We start from the raw sequence: 17,330 nt of genomic DNA, 5'->3' as shown, positions 1-17,330 counted from the left end.
GGCATCGTAGCGCTGCAGGAGGTGTGTTGGACAGGATCCATGGTGCGAACGTTCAGAGGTAATCATACCATCTACCAGAGTTGCGGCAACACACGCGAGCTGGGCACAGCTTTCATCGTGATGGGCGAAATGCAGAAGCGCGTGATCGGTTGGTGGCCGATCGACGAAAGAATGTGCAGGTTGAGGATCAAGGGCCGATTCTTCAACTTTAGCATAATCAACGTGCACAGCCCTCACTCCGGAAGCACTGATGATGACAAGGACGCATTTTACGCGCAGCTCGACGCGAGTACGATCGCTGCCCAAGCCACGACGTCAAGATCATCATAGGAGACCTAAACGCTCAGGTAGGCCAGGAGGAGGAATTCAGACCGGGGATTGGAAAGTTCAGCGCCCACCAGCTGACGAACATGGCCGCCTCCAAGAACATGGCCATACGTAGGACCTTCTTCCAACACCACCTCCCCTATCGTTACACCTGGAGATCACCACAGCAGACGGAATCGCAAATCGACCACGTTCGGATTGATGGACGGCACTTCTCCGACATTATCGACATCAGGACCTATCGTGGCGCTAACATCGACTCTGACCACTACCTGGTGATGGTCAAACTGCGCCCAAAACTTTCCGTCATCAACAATGTACGGTACCGACGCCCGCCACGGTACAACCTAGAGCGACTGAAGCAACCGGATGTCGCCTTAGCATACGCGCAGAATCTCGAGGCAGCGTTGCCAGAGGAGAGCGAGCTTGATGTGCCCCCTCTAGAGGACTGCTGGAGTACAGTAAAAGCAGTCATCACCGACGCAGCCGAGAGCACCATCGGGTACGTGGGAAGAAGTCGACGGAATGAATGGTTCGACGAGGAGTGCAGAGCGATTTTGGAGGAGAAGAACGCAGCGCGGGCGGTAATGCTGCAGCATGGAACCCGACAGAACGTGGAACGGTATAAACAGAAGCGGAAACAGCAGACCCGCATCTTTCGGGAGAAAAAACGCCGCCTGGAAGAAGCGCAGTGCGAGGAAATGGAACTGCTGTGCCCTTACCAAGAAACACGGAAGTTCTACCAGAAGCTCAACGCATCCCGCAACGGCTTCGTGCCGCGAGCCGAAATGTGCAAGGATAAGGACGGGAGCCTCTTGACGGACGGACGTGAGGTGATTGAAAGGTGGAAGCAGCACTTCGATGCGCACCTGAATAGCGAGGAGAACGTAGGCACGGGAGACCAGCGCAATGGAGTAAACGACTACGTCAGTGCAGCAGAGGACAGAACTGACCCAACTCCCACGCTGAGGGAAGTTAAGGACTCCATTCAGCAGCTCAAAAACAACAAAGCAGCTGGTAAGGATGGTATCGTAGCCGAACTCATCAAGATGGGCCCAGAAAAGTTGGCCACCTGCCTGCACCGGATGATAGTCAGGATCTGGGAAACAGAACAGCTACCGGAGGAGTGTAAGGAGGGGGTAATCTGCCCCATTCACAAAAAAGGTGACCATTTGGAATGTGAGAACTTCAGAGCGAGCACCATTTTGAATGCCGCCTATAAAGTGCTATCCCACATCATCTTCCGTCGTCTATCACCTAAAATGACCGAGTTCGTGGGAAGTTATCAAGCCGGCTTCATTGACGGCCGATCGACAACGGACCAGATCTTCACCGTACGGCAAATCCTCCAGAAATGCCGTGAATACCAGGTCCCAACGCATCATTTGTTCATCGACTTTAAGGCGGCATACGACAGTATCGACCGCACAGAGCTATGGAAAATCATGGACGAGAACGGCTTTCCTGAGAAGCTGATCAGACTGATCAAAGCAACGATGGACGGTGTGCAAAACTGCGTAAGGGTTTCGGGTGAACTATCCAGCTCATTCGAATCTCGCCGGGGACTGCGACAAGGTGACGGACTCTCATGCCTACTCTTCAACATTGCTCTAGAAGGTGTAATGCGACGAGCCGGGCTCAACAGCCGGGGTACGATTTTCACGAAATCCGGTCAATTTGTGTGCTTTGCGGACGACATGGAAATTATCGCAAGAACATTTGGAACGGTGGCAGAACTATACACCCGCCTGAAACACAAAGCAGCAAAGGTCGGACTGGTGATGAGTGCGTCAAAAACAAAGTACATGCTAGTAGGCGGAACCGAACATGACAGGATTCGTCTAGGAAGTAATGTCACGATAGACGGGGATACTTTCGAGGTAGTGGAGGAATTCGTTTACCTTGGATCCTTAATGACGGCTGACAACAATGTGAGTCGTGAAATACGAAGGCGCAGTGGAAGTCGTGCCTACTACGGGCTCCAGAAGAAACTACGGTCAAAAAAAATTCACCCCCGCACCAAATGTACCATGTACAGAACGCTAATAAGACCGGTGGTCCTCTATGGACACGAGACATGGACTATGCTCGAGGAGGACCTGCAAGCACTCGGAGTTTTCGAGCGACGTGTGCTAAGGACGATCTTCGGCGGTGTGCAGGAGAACGGTGAGTGGCGGCGAAGAATGAACCACGAGCTCGCTGCACTCTACGGCGAACCCAGCATGCAGATGGTGGCCAAACCCGGAAGGATGCGGTGGGCAGGGCATGTTGCAAGAATGCCGGACAACAACCCTGCAAAGTTGGTGTTCGTTACTGATCCGGTTGGCACAAGAAGGCGTGGAGCGCAGAGAGCACGATGGGTGGACCAGGTAGAGCGTAATCTAGCGAGCATTGGGCATGACCGAGGATGGAGAGCGGCAGCCGCAAACCGAGTATTGTGGCGTACTATTGTTGATTATGTCTTATCTTAAATGTGATGTTGTACAAATAAATGTATGTATGTATGTAACAGAAGAACAATGGTTAGAGTTGGTTAAGAACAAGGAGAAATAAATAAAAAAAAAACAGGCAGAGGAAATTTAAAACTATAGGAAGCGAAGAAGAAACAGAATCAGATGTAGAAGACTAGAGAATCTCAAAAACTAAAAATAAAATAAGAGAAAGATTAAAAGAAAGACAAAAGCTGTTAATAAAGGAGGAGAAAACAGGTTTGTTATTTATGGATAATTGTTTGGAGAAGATTAAATGGAATAAAGAAATAAGAAGTGACATAACAAGAAGTGACCAGGCATTCTGAAATGGGTTACTGAATCTCAACAGAGCTATCACCTTTCAATTTCCGGGCTAAAATTGTTTGCAATGGGATCAGTATAAGATAATAATAGATTATATTGCAAACATTTTTCTTCCATAAAAACACTGCCTGACAGTGGAAGTTGGATTGTATATACATACATACATACATACATACTCCCCAAGTAACAATTTGAGTTTTATTAAGGCTGTATGACAGAGTATATGTTACGTTACATTTGCTGAAAATTTCTGCCTAATTTGAAAGACTGTACTTGCATGGAATGTTACTTATCCTAGTCTGCCAAAGAAAGCCAAGGTTAGTGATTTCAGCAATGCGTATTTACGGTTACCAATACCCAATTTTCTGTTCTACTCTGTCACGCTAGACAACACACCGAAACTATTATCTCCGAATACATGCTGTACGGCTCCTATAGGAAGGCATGTCAAGTAAAGACCGTACCTACAAGGGAACTTGATGTCCAACAGCATAAAATGCTATCATGCTACGCACCGAACTGCATGCGATGCAATTGCAATAAAATTAAATAATAATCGGCAAGTAAGCGGTGACGGTGAGCACGCTACCAAAACAAACCCTGCGACGACTGACTCTGCGTGTATATTTACCTACCTCCTTCAATGGAACAGTACGTATCCACTTTATGAAAATAAAGCTAAAAAATAGACCATTATGTTCAAGCCGCCATCACCCCACTTGGAAGCACATGGATTGTCTGGGCGATAGGAAAACCATTCGTGCCACCAGGAAAAATGCCACCTCTGAAGCATTTCTTGTTGCAGTTCTTCCTCGACCGTCTAGCTGACTGGCGCACATTTTTGCACGTTTAAATTCCGACATAAGGGTTCCGAGTTGAATCAGGTGAACCGCGATGATCGCCTTTCTGTGGGTCGTGCTGTCGATATCGGTTGCGGTTCTAGTTCGATGGCAGTGGCAGAAGAGAGTGAAATTTGCGGGTGCCCTACCCCGGGCTAAACCATACTATCCGGTGGTGGGAAATCTTCCGTTGGCGATAGGAAAGAATCCCAACGAACTGTTTGACTCCCTATACGAGTGCTTTCGGCAACATGATCGTATGTTTACCCTTCAGTTCAGTACGATTGTGGCCGTATGTCCGTCGCATCCGGAGTTGATTCAGCGAGTGCTTAACCACCCCGACTGTCAAGAGAAGCCGGATGTGTACAAAGTAGTTCGATTGCCGAAAGGGCTACTTGCGGCCAGATGTGAGTATTGGTATTGGTGGTATTTTACGACCGATTTGTATAAGTGAAAGAGTTGTGTGCTCGTTCTAGATGAAACCTGGAAGGTTCACCGGAAAACGTTAAACTCGACGTTCAATACGAAAATCCTGCACAGTTTCCTGTCTATCTTCAACAATAGTTCAAGGAGATTGATCGATCGGCTGGGCCAGTGTGCTGATGGCGGCGAATCCTGCAATATACTTAAGTACATTTCCGAGTGTACTCTGGAGATGATTTGCCGGACATCACTCGGCGGGAAAGCTCTCGAAAGGGAAGGTCGACAGGATTTCATTGAAAACTTGGAAGTGTAAGTAGGTCCTACGGTCCGATCGGGTGAATTACCTATATCACAAATATGAGTAACAGGATGGGTAAACTTTGTATGGCGGATCACAACCCCTTGCTCCCGACTGCGCTTTTGATCTGTATTCAGCTCCTTCAACAACTGTGAACGAGTTTGGTATGGATCTGGATTTGCAAGAATACTTTAAAGTTATGGGAAACCGTATGGGAAATGCAACAAAACTATTCATTTGCCTGCCATACATGGAATTTATTTTATAGCTTGTTATTCTTGTCATGAAAATTTCTGTCATTGAAATCAAATCAAAATAGGCGTAGCAAAATAGCCTGTTTTGCTTTGAGCCTGTAGTGATTGTTTAAGATTGTCCAGTGTGCAGTGAGGAAAATGTATTCTTCTGTTTTATATTTGATTTGAGTATATTCAATGAATGAATTTAAAAAAGTAGAAGGGTCTGTGCCTAGGGGCACGAAGGGAAGCTTGACGTAGGACCGCTAGTGGACGGAACAAATGTGAAGAGCATTTAGTTCTTTTAATTGATCGATTATCTATTATCTTAACTCTTTCCGTTTTTGAATTGTAGGCGTATCAAATTTGTAGTCATTTTTTTAAAAGAGAAAGTTGTTGAAGAGAATTGATCAAAATAACTTGCACCCCTGCTTTCAAGTTTGGTTACAAGATTACAACTCTGGAGAGCATTTTGTGTGGTCGTTGGGGGCGTGTGGTTCTGAATATGGACAAACAGGCACAGATGAATTCTATTCCAACTCTCTACTGTAATAAGCTTGTTGGCCGGGAAAAGGCCGTTTTGTTGACAAAGTTGGTGATAATTTAACCTCCGAAACCGTACAGAGTGCGTATGTCGCTTCAAAGCGTAGACGACATCTATGGCCGCTTACGCTTGGCGTGTTCAGTATAGGTGACAGCATCACGGATCTCATTTTCCAGGAACACCTTCAGCACACCTCGTAGATCAGACCGGAGATACGTTTGACACCGCCACGGCGAACCAGACGACGGATGACGGTTATCACGAAGAACCTTGGGATGACGCTTGGCGCCTTCTTTACCAAGACCTTTTCCTCCTTTGCCACGACCAGTCATTGTTGCTTGTTAGGTAGAAGAGTAGACTACCTAACCTGCCACTACCTTCCTATTGCTGCTATTGCTATTTCTGCTGCCTGCTCACCGAACGAATCGAAAATTAGTTGAGGCTACACAGCAGCGCTCTTTTATATCTTGTCAGGTTAATGCAGAATGATGTGCAACCAAGTGGTACACGACTATGACGACTGGGTTTGGGAAGAACGATTATTTCATGAAAACAGTGATAAAATTAACACTTTTTATTTGTACATTGGACAATTACCACTTTTTCAATAGTTTATTGTTGAAAATCATCAGTCATCAGTAGTCCTACGTCAAAACGATGTCCCATTGAATGAGATAGCTGGATGTGACACTTTTACATAAATTACTTCACGCAAGATTTCAATACCGCTTTGTGTATTATTGTTCAACTGTAAGAAAAGCATCAGCAAACTGCTCCCAATGACGGTTCGTGACTGCTTGATTCTGGCTCCTTTTTACGTTCATATTCTACGAGTCTGCTTCTTCCTCCCAGGAGAAAACTATGCAGAGCAACTTCGTTAAGGATTGCAAATAGATTCGACTTCTGTTACTAACCTTTTACTTTAGCTTTCCATTGTTTACAGGGTTTCCTAGTTCAAGATTTCTTTAACAAACATCCTATCATCCAATCGGTCTATTGAGTTTCGGCCTCATGGCAATCGGTCTAATATGCGAAAAGGAGGCCAATTCGTTAAACTGATACTTGAGTGCTACGTTTGTTTAATCTTAGAGTTGTAGAAAAATAATTAATTGGAATCCGTCATGCACGTTTTACTGATAATCCAGATTGATATACAGTCGCATCCACTGACTTCCAGAGTTTATATTTAGGTCACGAATTCAAATCCTTCTTATGGCACAACTTCAGGAAGGAGGGCAGCTCTGGCGTAGGGGTTAACATTCATACCTCTCATGCCAAAGTAAATCTCATCCCCGGACGAGTCCTGATTGACCCAATAGTGTAAACCCTTTTGGGACGTCTTTTTTCTTTATATATTTAAAGTAAACGTTGATTTTTTTTTCGGTGATTTGTATCAAAAATCTTACTATAATGTTTAGAAAATTATTTGCAAAACTAATTTGATGGGATGTCCCAGGCCATCCAAACTAAAGCCCGATTCAAAGTAAATTTGGTCGCATTTAAGTGATCATAACTCAAGAATTAAACAACAAACACGGTTGATAAAAACTTCAAACAAAAGGGTATTTATTCAGCTTTCAAACAATATATAACAAGTTATTACATTTCATCGTTTCGAACGAACTGTCGCACTTTGATCGATGCCATCATGATCTGCACAGTCGCTGGTGACACTGTACCGGCGAACTTATTCCACTTTAAACGCATTTGTTGTACATTTGTCACTTCTTTACCGCATGCTCGAAGTTTTCGCTTGACAAGTGCCCAATATTTTTCGATCGGTCTGAACTCAGGGCAATTCGGAGGATAAATTTCTTTGGCGACGAAATTAACATTGTTTGCAGCATACCATTTTAGTACCTCCTTAGAGTAGTAGTAGCTGGCTAGATCCGGCCAAAACATAGCGTTGGTCTTGTTTTGCCGAATGAAGGGTATAATCCACTTTTTCAGACACCTTCGACGTCATTGTGTGAGATGTGATGAATACCTTGGTTTTAAGGCCACAACTGCAGATTCCTTGCCAAATCATTATTTTCCGAGCAAACTTATCAGCAAAAACAAATTTATACCTGGAAGGGAGATCCCCACGACCAGTTGCCAGGTAAAATTTTCGTCCGGGGATTTGTTTATAATCCATTTTGACATATGTTTCGTCATCCATTAAAATACAGCCATCAAATTTCGTCAAAACTCTTTCGTATAGTAATTGTGCTCGCTTTTTGGCCACTAAATTTTGTTTCAGGGAGTGATTCGGATGTTTACTGGCACAAAAAGACTTATATCCTTCTTTTGAAAGGATGTTACGCACGGTGGAAAAGTTGGAGTCGTATTTCTTTGCCAAATCACGTATGGAGACACCTGGGTTGCTTTTCACGTACCTCAACACCTTTCTCCTCAGCTGTCCCTAGTGCCACTTTTATGATAGATGCGCTGTGCTCTATCCACACTCAGAGTATCCTTGTAACGTTTGATTACAAGACTCACCGTTGACTTTGGGAATTTTAACACTTTTGCTATTTTTGAGGCAGACCACGAAGGGTTCTCACAGATGTTTGTGCACAATTAATTTTTTTTTCTCAAGTTCCATGATCCGTAATTTCGGGATGCGTCAATCAATCGAGAAAAACTTTTCACCAATTTCTTTGTCAATGAAACATCAACAAATGCCTGTCAAACGTTTTTTGTTCCAACCACCAGGGGTGCGGTGGTGTATTAAACCGTGCGTCCAGATTTACTTTGAATCGAGCTTTATCCTGGAGTGCTTATTCTTTGTTATATCGCTAAAATCATCTGGACACTGGTCTTCCCTTTGGTATAGAACTTAGTTATGTTCATAAAATCTAGATCTATCATTCTAGATCCATTATCATGGCCATAGCATAATCTAAGTCTTCTAAAACGTTCAAGAGTTCAGATCATATGATCTACTTGATCAACCAGGGCTTGAAAAATATTTCGTAGCAATATAACATATCCAAACGTAGCGGCGCCGGTGGTGTAGTGGTAAGCGTGATTACCTCTCACCCCAGCAGGTCTGGGTTCAATCACAGTCGGCGCCGCCGGGATGTTCTGATGCATAACATCTTTTATCACGCCTTCCTTCGGAAGGGAAGAAAAGCCGTTGGTTCATGAGTTGATGGGTCGATAGGTAGGGTCCAGGTGTGGGAGCTGCCTCCCTGGCGTCGGTAGCATTGGTGCTACGCCAAGGAAAACAAGATCGACGGAAAACAAATCAAGAAAAAAAAAAATATATCCAAACGTATCCGTGGAACCTATGTGCATCAATTACGATCACATTCCTTTGTTTATAAGATATTCTAAGTTCTTCAAATCGTCCTGGAGTTAGATTTCTAGATCAACCAAAAATGGATCACTATTCTTACCTCCGAAACATGTCAAAGTAGGTTAATGGAGTGAATACGCCATCATTTATGATCACTTTCTATGTACATCAGATGTTCTAGGATCTACAAATCGTCCTGGAGTTCTCAGCAAATGTACTACAAGTTTAACTACGACTGAGATAATGTCAAGAGCATCGGAAAATGTCCAAGCAGATTAATAGAGTCATTTACCATCCATTTTCATGTATAAAAGATGTGCCAGTTTCTCAAAATCGTTTTGAAGTTCAGATCGAATGATCTACTAAATCATCCACGACTACGACAGCACCCTAAGCAACGATACATGTCCAAACAGATTCATAGAGTCTTTTTCTTCTTCTTCTTCTTCTTCGCATTTCAAGCTTAGTGCATATCGCATATTAGCTTATTGCGTGCTCTCAACTTAGTGTTCTAGATGCACTTCCACAGTTATTAATTGAGAGCTTTCGATGCCTGTATCATTTTTGCATTGGTATAATTGTGTGGCAAGTCCAATCATACTTCTATTCCCAGGGAAATCGAGAAATTTTCCAACCCGAAAAATTCCTAGACCGGACCGGGAATTGAACCCAGCCACCTCCAGCATGGTCTTGCTTTGTACGTGCGGCTTTACCGACTGAGCTAAGGGAGGCCCCGCATAAACGACTATGCGCATAGAGTCTATGCGCATTAGACTGATGCAAAATTTGAAATTTTCGCTCCACAGTGCTTAAACGGTTCCAAATTAGGTCCTGCTTAGCCTCCTAAAATTTGAACTACTTTAGTAAGATACTGACTAGGCACAAACCATTTCAAGTTCATATGGGAATTACTATGGGTCAAGTTATGTTTTTGTTAATATCTATCTGACAATTCACCACATCACTATGCTTTTAAAAATGATAGCAGTGATTGTAGCAAATTTTCTAAGCTACAACTTTGTTGAAAATCATTTTTCAATCAAATGTAAGGAACAAAAGTTATGAATGATTCATGTCACTGATGTCTTATGATTATGCTCATTCAACTGTTCAGCAGGCAACATTGGTGTTCCTGGTGCAACGAATAGAGGACAAATATTATGGCTACTATGTCACACTGCAGAATACAGTGTTGCCCACAGAACAGCTGCTTGGTCATGCCATAAGATTATCAATCTCTTAAGCAATTAATAATAAATTAATTTGACATTTGGCTGAAAAACAACAGTCAGCAAAGTTGTAGCTTAGATAATTTCTCGTAAGAATAGTTATAGAAATTTTCGAAAAAGCATTATGGACAATGGGTAGAAGACAACGAACAAAAAGTTTGGTTTTCCCATAGTAATTTCCATACAAACTTCGAATAGTTTGTGCCAAGTCAATTTCTTACCAAATGAGTTTAAATTTTGGGAGCCTAATCAGGACCTGATTTGAAACCGTTTGAGGACTATGGAGCGAAAACTTCAAATTTTGCATCAGTCTTATGCGCATCATTTACTATTTATTCACACATATATAAGATGTTCAATCCAGAGAATCCAAATCATCGTGGAGTCCAGATCGTACGAATGAATACTTCAAACAAAAACTGAGACAATGTCCCTACCAGCAAAACACATCCAATCAGATTTATTGAGTCTAAGTTTACGATCCACTGTCATGTATATAAGGTGTTCTAGGTCCTTTCAATCATCCTGGAGTTAAGATAAAATGATCTACTAGATAAACATCGACTGAGACAATGTCATTAGAAACGAAACATATTCAAAAAATATCATGGAATCGAAGCGCATCTCTTTCGATCAATTTTCGTGTATTTAAGATGTTCTAGGTTCTGCCTGGAGATCATATCATACACCGTACGTTGAGCCAGTTTGCAGACGATAACGTAGTGTCTATCACAGGGCTTAAAGGGGTCGACCTGCACGGTCCCTTACAGGATACCTTAGATAATTTGTCTACTTGGGCTATCCAGCTAGGTATCGAATTTTCCACGGAGAAAACTGAGTTGATCAATTTTTTCTAGGAAGCATAGCCCAGCACAACCGAAGCTCTAACTTTTAGGTAAACTGCCGTTATATGCGTAACTGTCCCATGTACTATCTAATCCTCATGGTCCGTGAGGCATTTATGCGTATATTGGCAGTAAACCGATCACTCAGTATATGTCCCTAAAATATCTTGGGGTCTGGTTCGAATCCAAATGCACCTGGAGATCCCACATTGAGTATCTGAAGCGGAAATGCCAACAACGGATTTTCTCATGAAAACACGAGAGCTTCTAAGTGCTTTATTTTTAAGATCTTTTTTCTTCACCTTTGCATGGGTCCCATCTCATCGCTTGTTTCTGGGCTGTAAGAAGGCGGACTCGCTGGCAAAGGTGGGCGATATTTACGATCGACAAATCGCCTACAAAGATTTTTTCTTCATTTATTGTCAACAGTCGCTCGCAAGCTGTAAGCTGTAAGAGGCACGATAAGGTAAACAATGCGTAAGAGCAATTCGAAACATTGAACGTCGCGTGAAAGTGGAACTTAATACCTTGTACAGACCTACAAAGTTCACTGTTGTACTACCGTTGTACCAACAATCAATACGAAACTAACGATTTAAAATAGGCTCACTACTTGACTAGCCTATTGGTCCCAAGCAAATCGATTAACGTACACCATTATAGTCAAAATTCTAGTACTACACAATGTTTGTTTTGATTCGCTATGACATTTTGACAGATAAAATGAGGGGTTATTGGATTTTCCTATGTTTCGAGGGGTGAATCGACTAGCTTGGGACCGAAGATAGTACCAGAGTTGAGCCAAAAAGTTGAGCACGTTTTTTCGGGACCTACCAGTCTTAGAGTTACCTCTATGGTTGTACTGCTTTAAGCTAGTAGCACAAATTGTACGTTTTGAGGTACTAGATTAAAGAAGTACAACTTTACTAATTTGTATGTCTGTCTGTGGTATAATGTAGGCCTGAGTAAAGCACTTCGTAGCTTTAATTTTCGTATTTGAAAGATCGTCGGTTGCAGTGGCTTGCTTAGCAAAAAAAAGCGACCCAGGTCCTTTTATATTGAGGCAATTTATGGTCAAATCATTTGTTTATAGTGTATTTTGCGAAAGTTGTCGTCGTCAGTGCCGGGTTTGAATGGGAACAACAGCTCAAGTAAAGATATGATGTGATATGAGGGGCTCGGTGGCTTTAGAGCGATCGTTTTTGCTTTCTGATCAGAACATCATGATTTTAATGTCAGGCCCATCCACATTCAAGAATCGTCAATCGCTTTATTTGTTAATATTACTGCATGGTAATAACAACAACTCGATGATTAAAAAGGAGCTCGTTTGCCTAGTGGCGAACGTTTTTGCTTACTGAGCAGAAAATCATGGGTTCAATTCCAAGCTCCTTCACGTTATATGATCGTTATGACATCAATTCAGCTTATCGTTTACCAAAACAAACCCTGCTGCAATCCCAACCCTCTTACCCAATATTCCAGTGATTCCTCATGGAAGTGAAGAGGTGTTCTCGGCTTCCATCAAGATGAAAATCACGTCAACACATTCATACCCATTCCTTTCTTGACCTGCGTTCGGGTGCAGCCGGCCTAATTTGAGATCACCAGTTTCTACACATTGAGGATGATTGCTAGTCCCAAGCATCGTCTATTGGATCTCTATGTAAGTACATCTGATCTGGCAATAACAGATAAGCAAACGTAGGCTATCAATTATGCTCATGCTACAATATACGCTCGCCAGCTGGCAATGGAGTGAACATTGGAAAATCCACGAAGGCCTCATTTTATCTGTCAAACTTTCATGCCGAATCAAAACAAACATAGTGTAGTACTAGAATTTCGACTAGAATGGGGTACGATAATCGACTTCGGGACCTTCTGGTCCTTTTGAAATGTTTACCTAGAAATGACTTCATCTACCTTTCGATATAGGGGAAATAGATGTGATGTCGGCCTAAATGCCCCTAATGTGGGCCCATACATAAATTCAGCAATTGACTAAATTTTCATTAGCGACCATAAATATCCATTAGTACCGTCCCAATGACGCGTTCATCTAGATACAATTGATAAATAGCAGATTTTTAGCGATGTTCCCAATCTTAGATCCATAGGCCAACATTAGAGCCATTTCCCATATGTTCGTCAATTTTAACAACAAATAAAAAAAGTATTATTTTTATCTAAGTCTAACCCCCAATCAATTATGCGGTGCCTGTTTTCTGATTTAGTTCAGAATGTTGTATGAAGTTCTTTTGAGCTTGGAGTCGACTCTGGGGAGTTTGAGTATAAAATTATGAAATTTAGTCTACCGTGCTTCTAAAGACACTTGCATTCAGTGAGACATTGTGACTTCCTATATTATGAACGTAAATTTCGTCCCCGTTGATCACTGAAGCATGTCAGGATTGAGCAATGTAAAAAAGGAAAAGTGGGATAATTACCTCGATTGCCTTTCACAGATCGTAAACGAAAAACAAAATTCAATCTGGTTAGGTAGACCATGCATGAAAAAAGTCCAGCAAAAGTTCATGGTGTTGTAGTCGAAAGGTAACGTAGGGCAAATGATTTAAGCTTATATAATTAATGTCAAATTATGAACACTCATCTGTTTTGTTCTTTTGTACATGTTCATTATATGCTTTCGGTTCGATTCATGCTGGTTGATTTTTATTGGTTAAATAATATGTTGATTTATCATCAATTTTTGCAAGGAGCCTGCATTTCAGTCGTTAACGTACTGGTTATGTACTTCTGTTGTGGTATGTTCAAGGCTTTGGTTGTCGTAATGCTGGCAAAGACTGATCTTCATATTTATCAAGTTAATAATATTTTCAAGCTACAATTAATAAGGTTTTAAAATACTTCATTTCGTACTTCTTGAATCAAAAAAGGTGAAGCGATTAACTTTATCTGGTTTAATCAAGGTCATCGATAGCAGCTTAAGCGAAAACAACTTTGTCCATTTATTTAAGCATTTTTCTTAAAAAAAAAGAATTATTCCGCACTGCTCCGAATACGGTACGAATCGGAACATTTAATTTTAAATTAATTAGTTCGTCTATTTTGCAACATAATAAACTTATGCCAACTTAACCAACTCTGAAAATCGCTAACTTCGCGTATGAAGTAACATAAAAACACTTTGAATGTAACAGCTCAAGGCGGGAGTAGCCGTCAACAATGCTGATGATGGTACAGCACGCAACAACCACCCTACTGCTTTCTCTCTGAGATGATCACGTTGGTCATGACGAGAGGAGCAACACAATAGTTGGGTAAAGAAGAACTGCATTATAACACACCATCGACTGGAAATGCTGTCGCAACGTGGGGCTTTAGGTAGTGATGAAAACGTCGCTAGAACTATTCCACAGCCGCAGTCAGTTTATGAGCAAAAGAGGGACGCACATTTTTTTTTGCCTGTAGACTTGGAGACATACTTCAAGTCTCCGCGTACATCGTACGGGTTAGGCAAAAGATGTGCGTCTATCTTCAAAAATTGTCGCATTAATGGCCCTTCGCTCATTTTCAACTTCTATTCAATTTTCATACTGCCGTACTCTAACGGAACTATCCACCTACACTCTTCTAAAAGATCATTCTCTAGCTAATAAATTATCACACTAAGGCTTCATGTTAGCATTTCCAACCAACTCTGAAAATCGCTAACTTCGCGTATGAAGTAACATAAAAACACTTTGAATATAATAAACTTGTTTAATGATTCTGATAGATGACACAAAGTCATATTATAATTTACGTGCTGTTTTGAGCTTAGTAGGCGTTGTTAATAAACTTTTGAAAGTGTCTGAATTTCGGTGCATTACGGTATTTAACTAAACTGTCTAGTTGCTGCCTTATCCTTATATTCTAGACTAACAATTGAAAGGGGCAGAAGAGCCAAAATGTAAACAAACCATATTTTTCGATTTATAGAGAGAACACAAACTACTCCATAAACACGAAAAAGTAGAAGAAAATATCATTTCAAATCATCAAAAACGGTTCCTTTTACATGGCGTATTTCCAATTTTCAACTCTTTGTTACGCCTTGCTCCAAAACTACAAATTATATTGTTTTAATATGCAAAATGTACTGATTCTGTAGTAACTAGGCACGCCCGTATAATTTGAAATGCATCCGATTGATATTTCACGTGTAAACAACGAACAAAAAGAAGACCATAAAATCTTCGGGCGTAATAGGGTGCTGCACTCTGACGTCACGAATGAACGCAAAGAACCCGCATTTATCAGTTTGACATTAAGTGGTGGTTTGTTTACCTTTGCTTGTTAGTCGATTCAAGTGGGTTTGAGGTTTTAAATAAAAATAATTAAAAGATATGATATCCGACTATGTCCGTTTGACAAATATTCCTCTCTAAAAAATCTAAAAAAAACATTTAGTAATTTTTTAAATTTTTTTTTCTAAGTCCATGTAAACAAACCACTGCCAGATGTCAAAAAAGTGAGGTTAACCGAACGGTGCAGCTTCTTATTCCATAATCACAAAATTTGCGTACGAAGAACCAAGGCGGAACAACAAACAAAAACCCAAGGTTGTATTTCCACGGCGTATCACCAGTGTTGGCAGTTCAAAGGGTGGAAGATCCGGGGGTAACAATATGTAAAAAATTATCAGGGCGTTTTTAGTGATGCAGGATGATATATTACGCTATTTACTATATGTCAAGCTAATAAAATCATTCAGACAATGGAAAGTCGTGAAATAGGATTAATATTTAGGTCATCAAAGTTCGGAAGCGATTTTCTCGATATGGTGATTGTTGAATTCCGCCCTTTTCAAATGTTAGTATAGAAATATCTAATTTCATTTTCAACCTATCAACAGTGCTCTGACGACACTTGGCAAGCGAATTTTCAGCATCTCGTTGCACAACGATTTCATCTACCAGTTCACCACGCTGTACCGTGAAGAAATGAAAGCTACCAACACTTGTCATCAGTTCACTGATAAGGTAGAACATGTTTGTCCTCGAATAGTCCTCTTAGTCCATTTACATAATAATTTGCTCTTTTCTTGATTTGACACAACACTATCCTCTTGTTATGTCGCAAGATTATCGCCGAAAAGCACATCGAATTCAAGTCACTATATGATGGAACTGGAAACCCCGCTGGCGAAGCATTGCCCGACGAGGATGACGAGGAGAACTACAAGCGACCGCAAATCTTCATAGATCAACTGATGAAGATGCCCTTGTTGATGAAGGATGCTTACAGCTTCAGTGATCAGGAAATTTCCGACCATGTCTACACGATGATTGTTGCGGTTGGAAGTGGTTTTTTGGTTGAATTCTCCCCTCAACTATATAGTGATTTTTTTTTTCTAGGGAAACGAAACTTCGGCTACCCAATTGGCTCACACCTGTCTGCTGCTGGCAATGAACCCGGATGTTCAGGAGAAGGCCTATCAGGAAGTTCAGCAGGTCATCACTTCTTCGGATATGTTCGTTGACACAGATACTCTTAAACAACTGGTCTACGTTGAAGCGGTGCTGAAGGAAGCCATGAGATTGATTCCGGTGGCACCCCTGATTGCGAGGGAAAATATTCGGGACATTGAACTGGACGGGCACAGGATTCCTAAAGGAACGGTATTTCTCATGAACATTTATGCACTGCATCGGAGAAGCGACATCTGGGGATTAGATTCGGAACGGTTTAATCCGGACCGTTTCCTAGGAGATGAAGCAAGGAGACGACATCCATTTGCGCATCTACCGTTCAGTGGAGGACCACGTGGTTGCATCGGTTACCGTTATGCTATGATGAGTTTGAAGATTTTACTGGCGTTGATTCTGAAGAATTTTGAAATTACCACCGACATTAAGTATAGTGACATTAAGTACCATTATCAGATTTCACTGAATCTTGCCATTCCGCATGCCGTTAGCTTAAGAAGAAGGGAATGAAATTTGCGTCTTGGTTGTAGTTTTAAGTTTAAATTAAAATATATTTATATCATGTTCTGGTACAATTGTTTTATTGCCTGTCACATTCCGCTTAACGTACTCTCCGTGATTCGCTAGCCTTTGGCTAAACTCACGTTAATAAAGATAAAAAAATGTGCATACATTAAGTAACTATTTAGAAGCATGTTTTTCCCTCAGGTTATGAATGGTAACACATCGCACAAGATAGTAAGCTCGCTGACACGGGGTTCCAGCTGTAATTTCAATGTTATTCTTGTCAGTTTTTTAGACAAAGAAAAGCAAACTTACTCATTTCCGTCAAACAATCGTCAATGGTTTTCTCGCTATCAACCCATCCGACAGCAACAGCCTGCTCGCTGATGACGTTTTCAGCATCGTCGTAGATTCCACTTTTGTGCAGAAAGCATCGAAGAAAACACTGAAATACAAAACAAAAATCAACGTCAACTCAATCTGAGCTCATTGTTTGTTTGACTCTTTACGAAAGGAGTTTTGTCCGACTCATCAGGAAAGCTTCCGGTTTCATTTAGTGCAACCAGAAAATGCAT

The 17,330-nt window shown here is 41.5% G+C and overlaps 1 protein-coding gene across 1 annotated transcript; it reads left to right on the top strand.

Moving 5' to 3' along the window:
- The first annotated feature begins 3,941 nt into the window (after positions 1–3,941).
- LOC135698017 (cytochrome P450 4C1-like) lies at positions 3,942–16,761 on the top strand. The gene is made up of 5 exons (XM_065217885.1): positions 3,942–4,368; positions 4,438–4,693; positions 15,678–15,804; positions 15,906–16,118; positions 16,180–16,761. The coding sequence occupies exons 1-5, from the start codon at positions 4,017–4,019 to the stop codon at positions 16,759–16,761; spliced, it is 1,530 nt and encodes a 509-aa protein (XP_065073957.1). The 5' UTR covers positions 3,942–4,016.
- The last annotated feature ends 569 nt before the right edge of the window (positions 16,762–17,330 follow it).

This window comes from Ochlerotatus camptorhynchus, unplaced genomic scaffold (genome assembly GCF_037179485.1).
Source record: "Ochlerotatus camptorhynchus isolate MF236.1 unplaced genomic scaffold, CSIRO-AGI_Acam_v1.1 ptg000081l, whole genome shotgun sequence".
Taxonomy (NCBI): Eukaryota; Metazoa; Arthropoda; class Insecta; order Diptera; family Culicidae; genus Ochlerotatus; species Ochlerotatus camptorhynchus.
This window is presented reverse-complemented; position numbering and strand designations above follow the sequence as displayed.